A 16,539-nucleotide genomic window follows, 5' to 3' on the forward strand; every position below is an offset into this window, starting at 1 on the left:
TAATAAACATAAAATGAAACAATTCAGTTATTTTTACTGAATTTAATAAAAAAAAATATAAATCTTATATATCAACTTTTATTATATACATATCACCTTTCGTAACCAGTCAAGAATATAAATAGTGTTACCCTAATTACACAAATGATCTGAAATATTTGATTTAGCCTTAAAATTCTTAAATTTATCAGATCTTATCATTTGTTACATTAGTGTTCATAATGACTACGTTAATAGTAATGATGACAGAGTGTTAACAGTCATAGTTTCCTCAATCTAGGAGATAAATTTAAGCGGTAGACGGAACCCGTTTCCTTGGTTCGATTTGAACCCTGAAGCCGTCGTTTCTCTTGAGGATGATGTCGGCCTGTAATACGTACTGGTCCTCGGTAACGTCAGATACCATCTTGTAGTTACGGAGGATCGTGGACAGGAGGATCTTCAGCTTCAGAAGAGCGTATTTACGACCTATAAGCATCAAATTAACGTGTTAGTACACCGTAAGATTAACGTTTATCATTGTTCTATTTTATTGTACCGTACTCTAGGATTGTAGAGTAAACAGTTACAAGATAAAACTATTTTAGTAACAATTAGATTCTCGGTGTCGTTATGACAAGTTTTGCAATGGTTTGTTCATACCGGTTTCTTTAATTTTGATTTACATAATTATCTTGCTACAAACACTAATTGCACTTCAGTATGATATTTTATTGATAAGTAATATAAAAAATAGAAACAGCATTTTTTTCCTTGCCCTTAATAACTGAAATTAATAAGTGACAAAATTTCCATAGCCTGATATGATGTTCACAAAAAAAGTAAAAAAAAAAATACATACCAACACAACTCCTAGGGCCGGCACTGAATGGAATGTAACTGTAGTAGTGTCTGTTCTGTGTGTTCTCTGGCAGGAAGTTGTCAGGGTCGAACACGTTCGGGTTCTTGTAGTATTTCGGGTTGCGGTGGATCTGGAAGGTTCCGACTACCACCGTGGACCCGGCGGGGAGTACGTAGTTGTTTGTGGCTGGAATTAAATTATTATTTTTGATTCAAATTGTCAGAAATGCGGGTCCAACCGGAGGGCACCAGCTTTCAAATAAAAAATGAATCATCTAAATCGATTCACCCAGTCGAAAGTGCTGATGTAAGAAACCAAAAAAAAAATAGACGAATTGAGAACCTCCCCCTTTTCTTGTTGTCGGTTGATAAATAAATACTTTTTTTTATTGGAAATTGGTTTAAATTGTATTTTTATACATTTATAATTTATTTATATATAAATTCTTTTTTTAATTATGATTTATTTAACGCAAGATTTGAAAGTATAATCTAGTCCAGATTGGACTTGGCGCGATTATGTCCACAAGGTATGCACATTAACATATAATTAAGAAGATAAAGCTATCAAAGAGTAGAAATAAATTAGTTTGACATAATAAGTGCACGTGTAAGTATATATTATATTAATAAAATAATTTGCATTATTAAAAATTTTATCATACTCAATATCCTCATTTCCTTACTCTTATTTCTTAATGATAAAAATATTTAAGTACACATTCTGATTACTACTATTTGCTAATTAATCATCATCATGACAACGCATGGTCAAAAACATTAAGTTCTTTTGACGTCTGTTGTTTTAAAACAAAGGAATCAAAATACATTCACATATTAACAAATCTATAATACCTATACCACAGCTGTATAATAATAGCTGTTATACTCACAAATCTTAACGTCACGGTTCAACTTCCTGGCAATGATTGGTACAGGTGGGTACATCCTGAGGGATTCAAAGATCACTCTCTCCAAGTATTTCATCTGGAGGGTGTCTTCGAAGGTGCAGGGGCGGTCAGAGTCGCCGAAGATGGAGTAGAGCTCATCGTAGACTCTGGTCTGGATGTCCTGGTGGATGCCGAGCAGGCAGAGCAAGAAACTGGAGCCAGCTGCTGTCGTGTCGTGACCCTAAGAGAATATGCCTTATGTGATATTTATTGTATGATAAAATTTCATTAACAATCAAGTAATTTAAGTAATAAACCAACTAAGAATTCATCGTCTTGAATAACATTTAAACGATCTAAGTAGTAAGTAATACTGTTGTGTATTTATGTATAAAAATTAATTATCAAATCATAATATTGTCCCAATGTTTTCTTAATATGCATAATTACCTCAAACATAATGGTGTCAACCTCTTCCTTGATTTCATGGTCAGTAATTTTGTTTGTGCCGTTTTGTGCAGACTCAATCATAAGGTCCAAGAAAGCAAGGCGTTTCTTCTCACCTAAAACATATTAATTACACTTTGTAATGCAAGTTATAAACAATGCGATGTTGTTATGCGGAATACGATAAAATTGAACTTGAATTGATCTTTTGCTCCTTGAAACATCATATCAAGATGAAACAAGATCTCAATTACCTATTTAGTAACATTATCCAATCGAGATCTACTTACCGACGTCATTTTCATCGTTGAAGTCAAGATCATCGCGGTAACCCTTGAAGACTGTGTCAGCCAGAGTCTTGACATTGGCAAGACCAGTCTCGTTTTCTGATGAAGTTTTCTCCTCTACTATGCCAGTTGTGATACCCTTGGATTTGTTCTGGATGTAGCGCTCTTTCTTGTTTTTGATTACCTAAACCAACGAAAAATTGAATAAATTTTCATCGTCCTTTAGTGTTTTTTGAAAACAATCTAACATAGTTTCAAATGGGTAAACTTTATAAACATTTATTATTTATAACTAAAAAATATAATTGTATTGTGGTTGAATAAATTTTCATCATACTTTAAAGTTTTTAAACAATGTAAAATTGAATCAGATTGTTTAACGTTTGTTTGAAACTAAATTTAAATATAATTGTCTATATAATTAGTTAAAACGGTTTATATTAACCTTGTTAGTAAGACCGTGGATGATGCCCAAAAGTTGCTTTTGCTTTTCGAAGAAAGATGTAAACTTGAAGATTGCGTCGAAACGAAGCCAGAATTTGTAATGCCTTTGGTGAATGATATCGCACATCCTGTAAAATATTAATTATTTAAAACGTAAGCCAACCGAATAAAACAGTAGAAATAATTACTTAAAACATGTTTAGAAGCTTTTTTTCAAGATTAAAGGTTTCAATAAAGTTTTAGAAGTTTTGGATATACGTACTTCATGACAGCCATAGCGTAATCGAAGCCGGATTCATCTTGAGTTTCTTTGGTAATACCCATAGCGGTTTCTGAAATAATTATGTAATTTTATATAAATGTGGTTTTGAGCATCATTTTAATTCTATATATCTAAAGGAATTGAGAATGTAACGTTTACGAATTTATAAAACATTTTGTCCAATTGAAGAAATATTAAAAGTTAAGTAAAGCTATTTTATGTAGTCTAGTAATAGTTTACAGTAATGTGATTAATAAAAATTAGATGTATTTATGGTTTTATGTAATATTAGTATGTATTAGAATGTATCTTACAAAAGGGTTTGTTTTATGAAATAAACTCTAAAAATAAGAGAATAAGTACTCTATAATAGAGTCAATTAAGTTTTTTTTAAATAAATTATTAAATAAAGATTAAATTCATTTTAGAAGTAAGGTATTTTCATTTAAAACAACAACAATAGTATATTGTAATGACGTAGTAAATTAATGAATGCATCATAAATAAATAGCAGTTAATTATTGAAATAGGTTTTTATCCATGACGCACTTTGGAAAGCAAATGTTGCTTTATCATTACAATTGATTTTATTGCTAACAATTAAAATAAAATTATGTACATAAGGTCATATGTATACGTAAATATGCAAAACTAGCTTTTTTCAATAAACAGAATTCGTTGTAGTCGTAATTATGTTCATATGATATAATTATGACTGGAAAATTAAGTTTTTTTGAATGTGTACAATGTACATGTCTTTTGTTGTTTTTTTGGCGATGCAAAAGTTCGATAATATAATCGAATGAACTGTCAATGTGAACATTGGAATATGGTAATGTATTATTTTTGTTGTCGTATCCGTTTATCGATCAAGTTTCTTTACGCGTTTTTATTTAAATCAGGATTGCAGAAATAAAACATTCCACCTTTGGAATTAGTTACCTATTAATAAACATAAAATCTATAAAAAGAGGATTTTATGAAGTGATAAAGATGTAAACATTAATCATTCTAAAAATAGTTTATGCTATTTTGGGGTTTATATTCTTACACAATGTTATGATCTGTTATGATTTTGTGTTACGTAATGTTGTGAAATTCAAACAAAACATTAATAATGAGAATGTAATATCGAATATTATTTTGTAAATGTAATTGTAATTGATTATAAATAGATTGGTATAATGCTACATCTAAAATTTCTGAATAATTTATTATTTCTTTATCGCGTTAAATATAGGCAATATAAGAAGGGTAAGTTAAAAATCTTACCCAAAAGAATGTCTACAGTGACACCGCTCATATAGTCGTGAACATCGAAGACTCTTCCCATTTCGGTCTTCATCCTGTTGACGACACTCTTGCTGTTCTGGTTGAAGGTGTCCACGAAGGACTTCAGGATGTTGATGTGGAATGTGGGAGCAATCATTTTGCGGTGGGACCTCCATTTCTCGCCTAAATTGAGACATTTGTATGGTGATCAACCATTGTTTGTTAGAGTACAAAAGAAGATTAATTACGGTCTATAATTATATTATTTAACAAAAAACAACTATTGTAATTAATCTAAATATTTAATTTCAATCTATAGGAAATTGTATTTAGTCGAAACGTTTTTAAATTTAGAATTAAACAATTCATATACATAAATATTTAAATTGATATTTTCGTCATAATTATCACAAAATAGTATACAATTTTCGACGCATCATTTTTATGATACATACCTATTTATATAACTTTATTTAAATACCGTTGTCTGATTGTTGATGTCTACAACTCTCTTGTTAATTTTCCTGCATATTAAATACATAATTGTAAGATATAATAATGTATCAATGTACGATTTACCTGAACTAATAAGGAGACCTTCACCAAGCCATGGCTTGAAGAATTTGTACTCAGTGGCTTTGTCAATGTGTACTTGGCTGTTAAGGATTACTTCTACATCATCAGGGTCGCTCAAGAACACAATGAGCTTTGAGCCGAACCAACCACGGACGACTGTTCCGTACATTTCGGCGTATTGCAGGGCAAGTTTGACCAATTCTAAAATGAAATGTTTGAGTTATGTAATGGTGAATTTTATCAATGTTCAATTATATAATTCAATCAATTATATAAATATAATTAACCACAAACAATACATTTTTGTTCTACAATTTTGAAAAACTATCATACTTTCAGGTTTGGGCCTATAAATAGTATTTATTCCTCAACTAGGTATATTTTAGGAAAAACATGAATATTTTAAAATATAAAGAACAGTAAATATCGATCATGATGCGGTGAAAAATAAAATAAAACTTATTTAACTTTATTTTATCGACATTACAATATTTTGTATTCGCTACTGAGAACCTCCGTCATTCTTTAAAAATTCAGTTAAAATAGAAGATCTGTGTTTTGTAACGGCATAAAAAACTACGGTTAAATTTGATTTTTTCAAATTGTCTATTGTTTAAAAGATAAAAATGTAATGTATATTTTATCGTATGAATATAGAATTTAGACGCCATAATAATTTAAATAATTATATCTCTTTTAAATTTTGCCTTCAAAATGTGAAGGAAGAAATTTTTGTGAGCCTCGCGGATATAAAGCACGGATATTTAGTGGGTATTATAAAATACAATATGCGAAACTTTAGTAGTTCGGATATTTAGATAGATACCTATATATATGTGCGGATGTTGGTTATTTAATTACTCCAAAAATGAATTAGGTAGTTAATACTCTGGATTAGCGTATATATAGTCTATCTTTTAACTTGGTTATCTCAAATTATATAGAGGATCTATTTTCACTATGACGTCCATATTATATAAAGTGCTACTGGATTTGAGTTTAGTGGTGTTATCGATACCAATCTTACCTTCTGGTTTTTTACCGAAGGCCAACAGAGCATTTCCGAATACTGGAATTGCCATGGGCCCTGGCAGTTTGTTTCCTAGCTTGTGTAATCTTGACTGTTGTTGCCATCTGTATAAGAGCCATAATCCGGTGGCAAGGAGAACTAGAGGATAAAAGATCAGACGCGTCGAGAGCTGGTACGTCTGAACGTCTTCGACGACCGTCATATTGCTGAAAAAAAGAAAACGTCTAAACTCTAAATACATGCATTGATTTATAAGACAATATTATAAGATTTATAAGGTCATACAATTTATATTGACTATTTTAGTAGCGTTTCTTGTAAAAAAAAGCTGTCTATCCGTCTGTACCTATATACCTATGCTGTTATTTAAAACTGACCAGCCGATATTGATCCGATGTTTTTAATAAATTGAGGAGTTTTTGAAGAAGGTTTTAGTTTACTATTTGTTAAGTTTTAGACAGAACGGGACTCAGGAATAGCCGCGGGCGGAATATGCCATAAGTACATATATAAACTAATGTCGAGAAGAAAAGTCTATCGTTTTTCTTTGAAAATAAGTTATTATTTAAGTTAATCGTAGCTTTACCATTTGTTATGTAAGGTGTGAATTTTAAGATATTATTGTTTATTATTTCTGTTCATAGATAAATAACAGCAAGTACGGATGCAGTAAAATATTATTATGCAGTTAAATTAAATAAGAAGGTCAAGTTTGAAACGGATAACATTAATAAGAAAAATTCTAGTCCCATTTTAAAGAAAAGTAATAATAAAAATATGTAATTTCCTTTTATATAAATATTTTATAAGAGAAAATTGGCAGTGATAAAATAATTTAACATGAAGTTACCCTTATAATATCTGTTATTCATATAAATTCGTCCAACAATTTAAAATATATTTTTGGTGAAAATAAAAGTATTAATAATAATTATTGTATCAAAAACAAGGAAATTAATTTACGGTTCCTTTACAGTTACAATAAATAATATATCTAGATATAATTTTTAGTAAAAAAATAAATATTATATCACACACTTAGAAACAACTTGGATAGTTAATTTACGAAACAGAAAATTTTTAATTTAATCTGGAAATTTTTTAATTATTACATTATTGTGTGAGTTCTATTAAATATGCACGTTGTACCTGGTTAATCCAGACGGTGTGATGTGAAAATATAATCCTCTTTGCTCCAGTTACAATTGGTGGTGTGTTGCTATTTGGCTTTAAGATTTGCTAAACAACAGTTCTTATATAATGACGATGACAAACGAAATCACAAAAGTGTTAAGGTGAGAACACACGCGCGTTTTACCTACGATAAAAGTATAATAATTTTATTTAGAGCAGAATTTTTACTGAACGTATCATTTATTTGAGCTTTTATGGCTGTTTATGAGCTCTGTTTCAGCAGTGAAAAGTAAATATCATGTACATATATTTTTATTATCTAGGTACTAAACAATGCACGGCTGGCTTCCATGACATTTTAAATTTGTTGTTTTTTATAATAAAGATATATTTTTTCATGGGTACAACTTCTAGTTTTCTTTATTCGAGTTAAAGGACTTTTTTCAACTATTCTCTAGATACTATTCTCCTGCATTTTCATATGAAATGCATTCACTTATAATATTCTAATACTCATATATTATGTATTTTATTTCGAATTCAGTGAAAGCTTGTTTAAGAGCGTATTTACACAAATCTGTAACAAGCTACCATAATATTTAGTTTCTTAATTTAAGATTTAGATATATCACGTCAATCTAATTTTAAAATAAGCTTTTGGCGAAATGTCTATATCTAGGTATTATTTAATTTGCGCTTAGTATTATTTTGCATTAAACATAATATTATACTATTAGAAAAACAATATGTATAAGCCTTAACTATAATGAAATTAATAGTTATAATTCCTTGACATTTCACCTGAAATTTTTTCATTGTTTGCTAATGGATCGAATCACTTATGACCAATTGATTGGTGATAAAATTTACGTTGAACTTGTAAACAGTTAACCAAATTATAATATTTCATACAGTATTATATAAAAATTTCATTACCTAGTACTGTATGTATGTAAATAATTGTATCATTTTAATAACTTATTATCGATGTTAATTTATGAAAGTAAAATAATATATAGAGCATTGACATAACACATTTCGTAATAGGGCGATGGAAAACTTCGGTTTTGGAACTTACCTACGTTTGTTTTATTAATGAGATTCAGCTTTGAATATTAGATTTATGATTTTAGATCTAGGAGTAAGTAGGTTAATATGTATTATTACTTTATTCTCTTTGGTTTTGAAGTACGTCACATCATCGCCTGTTGTCTGTACCTATTTAGAGTGTTACTTATCTACAATACTCGGTTCTGCGATTATGTGTTCGAGTCCTGGTAGAAACCTAAAAAAGTCTTGGTCTGAAAGATCCAAGAAACCAAAACCGATCAATGGAACAGACGTTAATTATCATCATAAGCTAATTTTCTGTGAACTCACGGCGAATGACATCGTCCATTACTTTGCGGCCTCTGAAAAAGTCTGGTAGACGTTACTTGTTTCCAAATGTTTTTATTTTAGTTCTACGATATAATGTTAGGTATAATATTTGTGTTATTTTGGGTGTCACACAGGTTTTAAAGAAGTCAATAAATCTCTCAATGGCTACCAATAGTATGGTTCACGAAAAAGTAAAAAAGTCCTTATAGTGTGTTTGTGTTTGTAATTTTGTATGTTATTTAAAAAAGAGTGTTCGATATTTCATAGTAATAATAGATTCAAACCATTCTAGTCTAGTTTGATAAATGGCAGCCATGATTAATTCTACTGGTCGAAGGGTGCCGTTTAATAAAGAGGCCAGGCTATCATTTGAACGGCTGATTAAGCCAGGTACTTGACGAAGTTAAGGTGTTGCTAGCAACAAATACAGTTAGGAGTATTAAGCTTCGCATAATAATGTTCAGACATGTGTTTTCCTTAGTTATTATTTAATGTAGTTAGTATTTAAGTAGATTATAAAATATTATTTGCTTTGCTTAGCCCTCTTTCTATTTTTAGTATACACGTAAGTATTTTCTATCATAACCTAATTAATAATTCCTAAATCAATTAATCACAAACAGTAGTATCCACTTACGCATCGATTTAAATACGCATTTTGGTACTATTGAAGAAAACATCGCTTTGTGCGTATTTTTTTGGTGCGTAATTATTGCCAACACTGTTATTGTTAAGTAAGTTTTGTTTGTCTTTGTTCAGTAGTTTTTTTTGATAAAACTTAAGTAAGTAATTGGAGAACCAAACCGAACTTTTTGAATTGTATTCGTAACAGACAAAACTGTTTTGTCTGTATTGTTGTTTATCAGATTGAAGAAATTGCATTTATTTAATGACTGAAGAATTACTGTAGAGTTTATAAATAAAGAATGTACATAAATACCGCTATCTATAATAAGAATTATATGTAATAAGATATAATAAGAAAACATCAATGTCCTAGTGCTTATGTTAGTAAGTCAGTAGTAAATAATACAGTTAATTTCTGCAACGTTTTGTATATTTTATTTGCAACGAGGTTCACTTATAGGTTTCAAAATATGTTACGTGTGTAGGTAAACATAATATAATGTTATCCTACCATTTTAGTACCTGACTATTTAATGTAAGCAAATGCTCTATAGCGATTATTTTGTCAGCACGAACCTGTAGGAATAATACATTTACTACCTATAAACTTATGATATGTAACTTATGATATGTATTAGCCTAATAATTAGTATTACTTATAGTATACCTAATACTATTAGGTATACTATAAGTAATACATACTTGAGATATGCCTTTCTACATATTATTTTAAAGATGTTCGAAATAATCAGAAGATCAAATAATTAATGTTTACTTCTCGAAAATTATAGAATATTACGTACAGTGTACAATTATTATTTTTTATAGAGATGAAAGTTTAAGGAATTTTTATTCTTACAACAAGCTTACGACCCATTAAATTTTTGAGAAAGACTTTTAAGAGATTTTATCTAAGTGTGTGAAATTCATTCATAATAATTATTCACTTATTTGTAATCTTATATGTCTACGATTCGCCAATGGACGTAGTACAATTTTAATCAATTCATAATAATGAAGGAAAAATGTTTTTCGGCAATTTCTCTTATGTTCATATTTGCTATACCATATTTTGAGGCGCTTTAGATTAGAAAGGACTAACATGTTTTAAATTTGTAGCTAGACCCGAAATTAGAATATTTAAAGTGAAAATAAAAATGTTATTGGGCCCATAAAAAAAAACATTTAAGTTTGGATGAATATAGTGAAATTATAAAAAGTTACCCTTTGCCAGTAGAAGATGAGATACCTACCTATATTTATCTTTATAAACGAGTAGATAATATTGCAATGTTAGCAAGTTCATTTGCATGTTCATTACAAAGTCTGTGTGAAATAGCAAGTGACATGTGCATTACTTTATAATTTTAATTTAGATAATATTATAATGTTATCTATTATGATGCTGTCTTCACCCTGTAATATGTATATACGTAAACCTAATATATACAGGTTGATCTCCCGGCTAAATGTACAAGCTTCGCTTTTCTAAAACTTCACTTCTTTAATTTGGTATTGTTTCATTTGGGTGACCATCATAATAACAGTAAAATCAAAGGGCAATCCATGGAAATATTAGAAATGTTTATTGTGCATACCTAATTTCCCAATTTGAATAACAAAACAATATGCTTACATAATAAGGAGCTCATTGAAATAAAATCATAGTATGTAGTACATATAACAATTAATATTGTATCTAATATTTACAATTTGGAGTAAACTCAGAAAAATGACACATTAGTTAACTGCTTCACTTGGAATTCTTGCAATGTTTAGTACAATATCTTGTTTTTAGTGGGTTACGATTTAGGTAATTTTAAAGTTTTCGGACTTCAAATTCAGAGGCCAATAACATCCGAGTCAATAGCCTTTAGGTCACATATAAACACGAACCTGAATTAGTTTTATATTTAGAATTTTAGGGTACCCGGAACGCCACAATGCATGTGAAGAATGCGAAGAAATTCAGATGCATAGTTGATGTTATTTTAATTAAAATGCAAATTTTGCGAATATTATAATATGAGTAGAAAATTATTAATGCTTTAATTTAATGCTATAGATTTGGGTCAGTACCTGATACGAAAAATATTTATTATGTTAGAAATACCGTTATAAAATGTATATCTTTATGATTTATCTATATTAATACTACCTATAGTTAATTGTATAACGAAAACTCATTAGGGAATCAGGGGTCACGTGATGTACCAGATCCCTTTTAGCACCTGTGTGTCGGGTGGTGATGATGTCATTTTAATTATTGTAGAATATTTAAGGAGATGAAACCAAAATATTAGTAAACTATACCTAATATTGCTAATTAAAATACCTTTACATTCATTTTTATATGCTGTTATGCCGTAGCTATCTCTACGAAGCTTAACAAAAATTATACGCAGTATTAACATTGCAAAACGTATAATAATTGTTATATAGCTATATGAGAAATTATTAATAAATAAACAATTAACCTATCATAACTATACAATATAATCTTGTTAAAAAAAGACAGCGCCAATCGGAGATGATAGAGCATTTTCCTAGAGAATAATAATATTATGTCTTTAAAAGCTAACTAACTATTCAGATAAAAAAAATCAGATGTAAATGACCTTTTTGTTCCCATTATACGTAATTGAAAACGAAAATAATTTGAATAATTGTATAACACGTTTAAATTGAGTTTAAAATTATGAATTAAAATCGTTAAATCAAACCATTTTCATTTTCCATCAACTATCGAATTTTCAATTATTTTTGTTTCTGAAAAAAAAAATTGTGTTTATACTGCAAAATGATTTCATAATGGATATGTAAGTTTATTTCATATAAATGGTAATTATTGTTTCATTTTGTACTAGTGATTGGTTTAATGAATCAATATCTTTTTAGGTACGTAGTAAGTGTGATCATAAATAATTCGATGACATGTTTCCTTGTCTTGTGATAAGCACATAAAATACCCGAGATTTATATTTGCATGCTATTATATTCACACTCATATAAAAGGTATTAATTTTATTGGTGAAATCGGATCTTTAAGAGTCATGAGGCATCTTTCATTTCTATTTATATTTTCCTTCTACGATATCATGTACATTTATGTCTTTTGGTTTTGTGTTACAAGAAATATTTCGATTTAACAACGCTAGGTTTTTTTCAAAAACGAGTTCCTAAATGGAGTTAAGGCATTGTTGGTTTATTTAAGTGGGGTTTATTAGTGCCCTACTTACTAAGAAGCCTCAGATTTTTTTCAAATGGTGTTCTTTTTGCTCCACCGTTTCAGGATTTGTTGGTAGAGTTGGTAGAGCTCGAGCGGGGCGAAAACTTGCGTTTTTTTTTAATTTCCTGAATTTCATAAGGAACATCTTGCTCTATCTTTATAATTATGCGTGTAAAATGAAAATTTTATATTAAGAATGTTATTTTGTTCATGTTATTCAAGACTATTTTTTATTTAAATATATGTAGTTATGTAGGTAGGTACTTATATTTGAGTTTTGTTAAAAAGTCGTTAGAATAGAGATTACTCGATCATCTCAACTTCTTGATAATAACTGTTAATAAATGTCTAACATACGTCATTTTTTAATACACGTTCATTAAAAATGGTCAAAGGTCAGCTTTTAAAAGGTCTAGGTGTTATTTTGTTGTAAAAGGGACTAGGTAAACACCATTAAATATACAAATGATTGTTTTATTTATACACTGGGGTAGATCCCTTTAAAAATAATAAAAAGTCCAAAAAAATCGCAGTCGGATGAAACCCATTAGAAAAGGAGGGGAATATGATGAAAATTAAAGGAAAAATAAATTACGGTCAATCCGAGTTCGGGAAGTGGGAGGGGGGAGCTTTTAAGAGAAAAAAATGGTTTCTCTCGATTTCCGACAAAACTACAAGTCCTACGGAAAAAAATTCAATGGCAAAGTTGTAGGTAATAAAAAAATCTACAACTTTTGTATTGACAATTTTTTCACATAACCTCAAAATTAAGGTGAAAAATTCAAAAAACCAAGTTTTTGGTTTTTTATTTTTAACTACTTCAAAATTTATTTTTTTTCTACGACATTTGGTAGAAACTTGCTTTATTATGTCCCAAATACACTGTAATTTATTTGATTGAAAATATTTATTTTTTCGCCTTATTTTGAATTAATACCAAAAAAACAACCTAATTTTCAATCGAAAAGTCACCCGTCAAAATATCAGCTTTTTTCAAAAACTTTGGGAGCCTTTTATTCATCAAAATCTCTACTTTTATATGGTGTAAAAAAAATAAACCTTTCCATAGTAAATGTTCTCAGGAAATGCTTACAAACAGTGTCATAATTAGCTTTTACTAAATCAGGCACACTTCTCGAACTCTATATCTTCTCTTGTATCGGCTTTTCGGTAATATTTCAAAAGAAAAAAAATTATCTGTTCTAAGTATAATATTTTACAGCATATTCAAAAGCAAAATGATGTCGATAAAAACATTTCAGGTAGTTTGAGAAGTGTGCCTGATTTAGTAAAAGCTCATTTTCACACTGTTTGTATGCATTTTCTGAGAACATTTACTAAGGTAATGTTTATTTTTTTTTACACCATATGAAAGTAGAGATTTCAATGAATAAAAGGCTCCCCAAGTTTTTGAAAAAAGCTGATATTTTGACGGGTGACTTTTCGATTGAAAATTAGGTTGTTTTTTTGGTATTAATTCAAAATAAGGCGAAAAAATAAATATTTTCAGTCAAAAAAATTACAGTGTATTTAGGACATAATAAAGCAAGTTTCCACCAAATTTCGTAGAAAAAAAATAAATTTTGAAGTAGATAAAAATAAAAAACCAAAAACTTGGTTTTTTGAATTTTTCACCTAAATTTTGAGGTTATGTGAAAAAATTGTCAATACAAAAGTTGTAGATCTTTTTATTATCTACAACTTTGCGATAGAACTTTTTTCCGTAGGACTTGTAGTTTTGTCGGAAATCAAGAGAAACCATTTTTTTCTCTTAAAAGCTCCCCCCTCCCTTTTCCCGAACTCGGATTGACCGTAATTTATTTTTCCTTTAATTTTCATCATATTCCCCTCCTTTTCTAATGGGTTTCATCCGACTGCGATTTTTTTTTGTTTCAAAAATTATCTACTCTAGTCTATTACACAGTGACAACTTATTATTTAAATGAGGTTTCACGTGCAAACTTGATTGTGAATCATATATGCGTCAGGGGTGTTAGAAAAATAAACAAAAGTAATGATGTGTAATACAATGAATAACTTTAAACAACATTTTTTATTAACATTATTCACAATACAACAACATTATCCTAATTAAAAACACTTTAAATTACCCTCAAAAAGTTCTGAGTGGCAGCCATCTTTTCATTATTGCCTGGAAATCATTTCATGATTTCTCTCCTCAAAAGTAATCCTTATAGCTGAGGTGACACAATTATTCTATCATAATAATTATTAAAATATATCAATACCATATCTTCGACTTTTTTCTTGATAACTGCAGTGAAGGACGTGATGGGCGTCTTGGTCTTCTGCTATATTTATCTGTTGTCGATGTACATCCTCAGCTTAAATGCCTTATCCTAGTGTGTAATATCACAATAAGAGCAGGTAGAGTCCTCGAATGTTTCTATTAAATCGTTTATTATATCTTTGATAAACCTTACTTTCAAGCAGAGATCACGATTTCTAAATTAGTAGCTACTTTTATCGTAGCGTAATTTTACTACAACATGACCTTATTACAATTAATGCAAAAATGAGTAGAGATAAGAAAATAACTGTGGTTGTAAACGGGCTATGAGAATGATTTACAAGAACACACCCTGAAACTCATATACCTGTTCAAATATCCAATTAACATTGTTATTTTATAGAGATATGTTCAAAAACTAAATACTGTTTTTTGAAACCACATTAATATAAACAAAATAACACATCTATTTTATTCCATTGAAAAGTTACATTTGGGGTTGCATTTTTTAGAGGACGCAATTTATTAATTATTAAAAATATTAACAACAATTACTGATGACAAATTATTATTAGTACACACATATTATATACGTATACTGTATAGTTAGGAGTACTGAAAAATAGTACTCACTTCAGAGCGCTGTAAAACCTTAGCTATTGACGTAATGAAAAAATGTTGTATATAAAAGTTGTTCCTCGAAAAACAATCTACAAAAATGGTCTGATATCATTTCTTCGTAAAATGATAAAAAAAAGTTTTATTGAAAAATATAAAAAGCTCTAATTTCTGAACGTTTTCGCTTATAACTTTTTTATTTATAGTTCTACGACAAAAAGTTACTGGACAAAAGTTGTAGAAAATTTAATTTGCAACAAATATTGCTAACAATTTTTTTTATCAGATAAATAGTTTAAGAGATATAACGTAAAAACCATTTCAACCGCTATTTTCAAGATGGCGGCCGTGGGACAAGGGTGGCAACCCCACAAACTTGGTTTTAGCTACTCACTGACCCCCCCTACACATCATAAACATAAAATTGCGTCCTCTAAAAAATGCAAGGTTAGGCCTAAAAAATGTAACATTTCAATGGAGTATTTATAAATTAGGCGATATGTTTACATTATTATGTCTCGTGACTTTCTCCGCTAATTGGTCGTATAAAGTAAATAAATACAGATAATAATCATTCAATAAGGGATTATTTAAAACCATTTTCATCAAACAATATTTAAGTAAATATAATTAGTACCTAGGGTAGGTAAATCAAGTGTACTAGTGTTTCTATTGTGATAGTAAATATTTTTTATTTATCGTTTAACCACAAGATTTTTCATTAAGTATACTTGATTTTTATTTCAATATATTGTATTGTATTATTCTGTATGTATATTGCATATTATAAAAACCGTTATTCAGGGCAATAATAATATAACGGAATGAAAATATTATTATTGTTTTAATACACGGTCTTTAGGTACAGAAATGAAAGGAATGCAGTTCGACCATGGAATGACAAAGATCGAACAGCACCAGTGGTAGAGAAATTACGAACCTTTGTGCTGAGAATCTCTCGCAAAAATATAATTAAAAAACAATTGTTATGAGTATATAAAAAATTATTTATATCCCGTAAATCCCTTCGTTGGTGGTAAATAATGGCACAAACTACATTTATATCGTTATAAATAATTTACTAACCTGTCTTACAAAATTGACTTATAATTTTGCAATTTAACATTTAGAGAGCCAACTCTAAACAACAACATTCAATTTATAGTTTTATGTTGACAATATTTTGAAATACGATTAACCATATTTATGTAGATGGTTTGGGAAAATTTTCACACAGAGACTCACTATTCAC

At 29.1% G+C, this 16,539-nt stretch overlaps 1 protein-coding gene across 1 annotated transcript; it reads right to left on the reverse strand.

Annotated features, from left to right (window-relative positions):
- Window positions 1-62: 62 nt before the first annotated feature.
- Window positions 63-7,287, reverse strand: LOC149902224 (cytochrome P450 4g15-like). Its single transcript, XM_090110407.1, has 11 exons — window positions 7,198-7,287; window positions 6,046-6,254; window positions 5,022-5,219; window positions 4,443-4,625; window positions 3,171-3,240; window positions 2,910-3,036; window positions 2,468-2,648; window positions 2,181-2,293; window positions 1,734-1,971; window positions 842-1,027; window positions 63-468 (listed from the first exon to the last, which is right to left on the reverse strand). Exons 2-11 carry the CDS (start codon window positions 6,248-6,250, stop codon window positions 290-292), a joined length of 1,680 nt encoding a protein of 559 aa, XP_089966533.1. The 5' UTR covers window positions 6,251-6,254; window positions 7,198-7,287; the 3' UTR covers window positions 63-289.
- Window positions 7,288-16,539: the final 9,252 nt, after the last annotated feature.

The sequence above is a fragment of the Colias eurytheme genome, chromosome 15, assembly GCF_061535395.1.
Source record: "Colias eurytheme isolate Ceu_HAF_F1 chromosome 15, ilColEury1 Martin Lab GWU primary, whole genome shotgun sequence".
NCBI lineage: Eukaryota > Metazoa > Arthropoda > Insecta > Lepidoptera > Pieridae > Colias > Colias eurytheme.

Coding starts and splice junctions, on each gene's coding strand:
- LOC149902224 (XM_090110407.1), bottom strand. CDS start 6,250: ATGACGGTCGTCGAAGACGTTCAGACGTACCAGCTCTCGACGCGTCTG. Junction 4,626..5,021: donor AGGTCTCCTTATTAGTTCAG/GTAAATCGTACA, acceptor GTCTCAATTTAG/GCGAGAAATGGAGGTCCCAC. Junction 2,649..2,909: donor TCCACGGTCTTACTAACAAG/GTTAATATAAAC, acceptor TCGTTGGTTTAG/GTAATCAAAAACAAGAAAGA.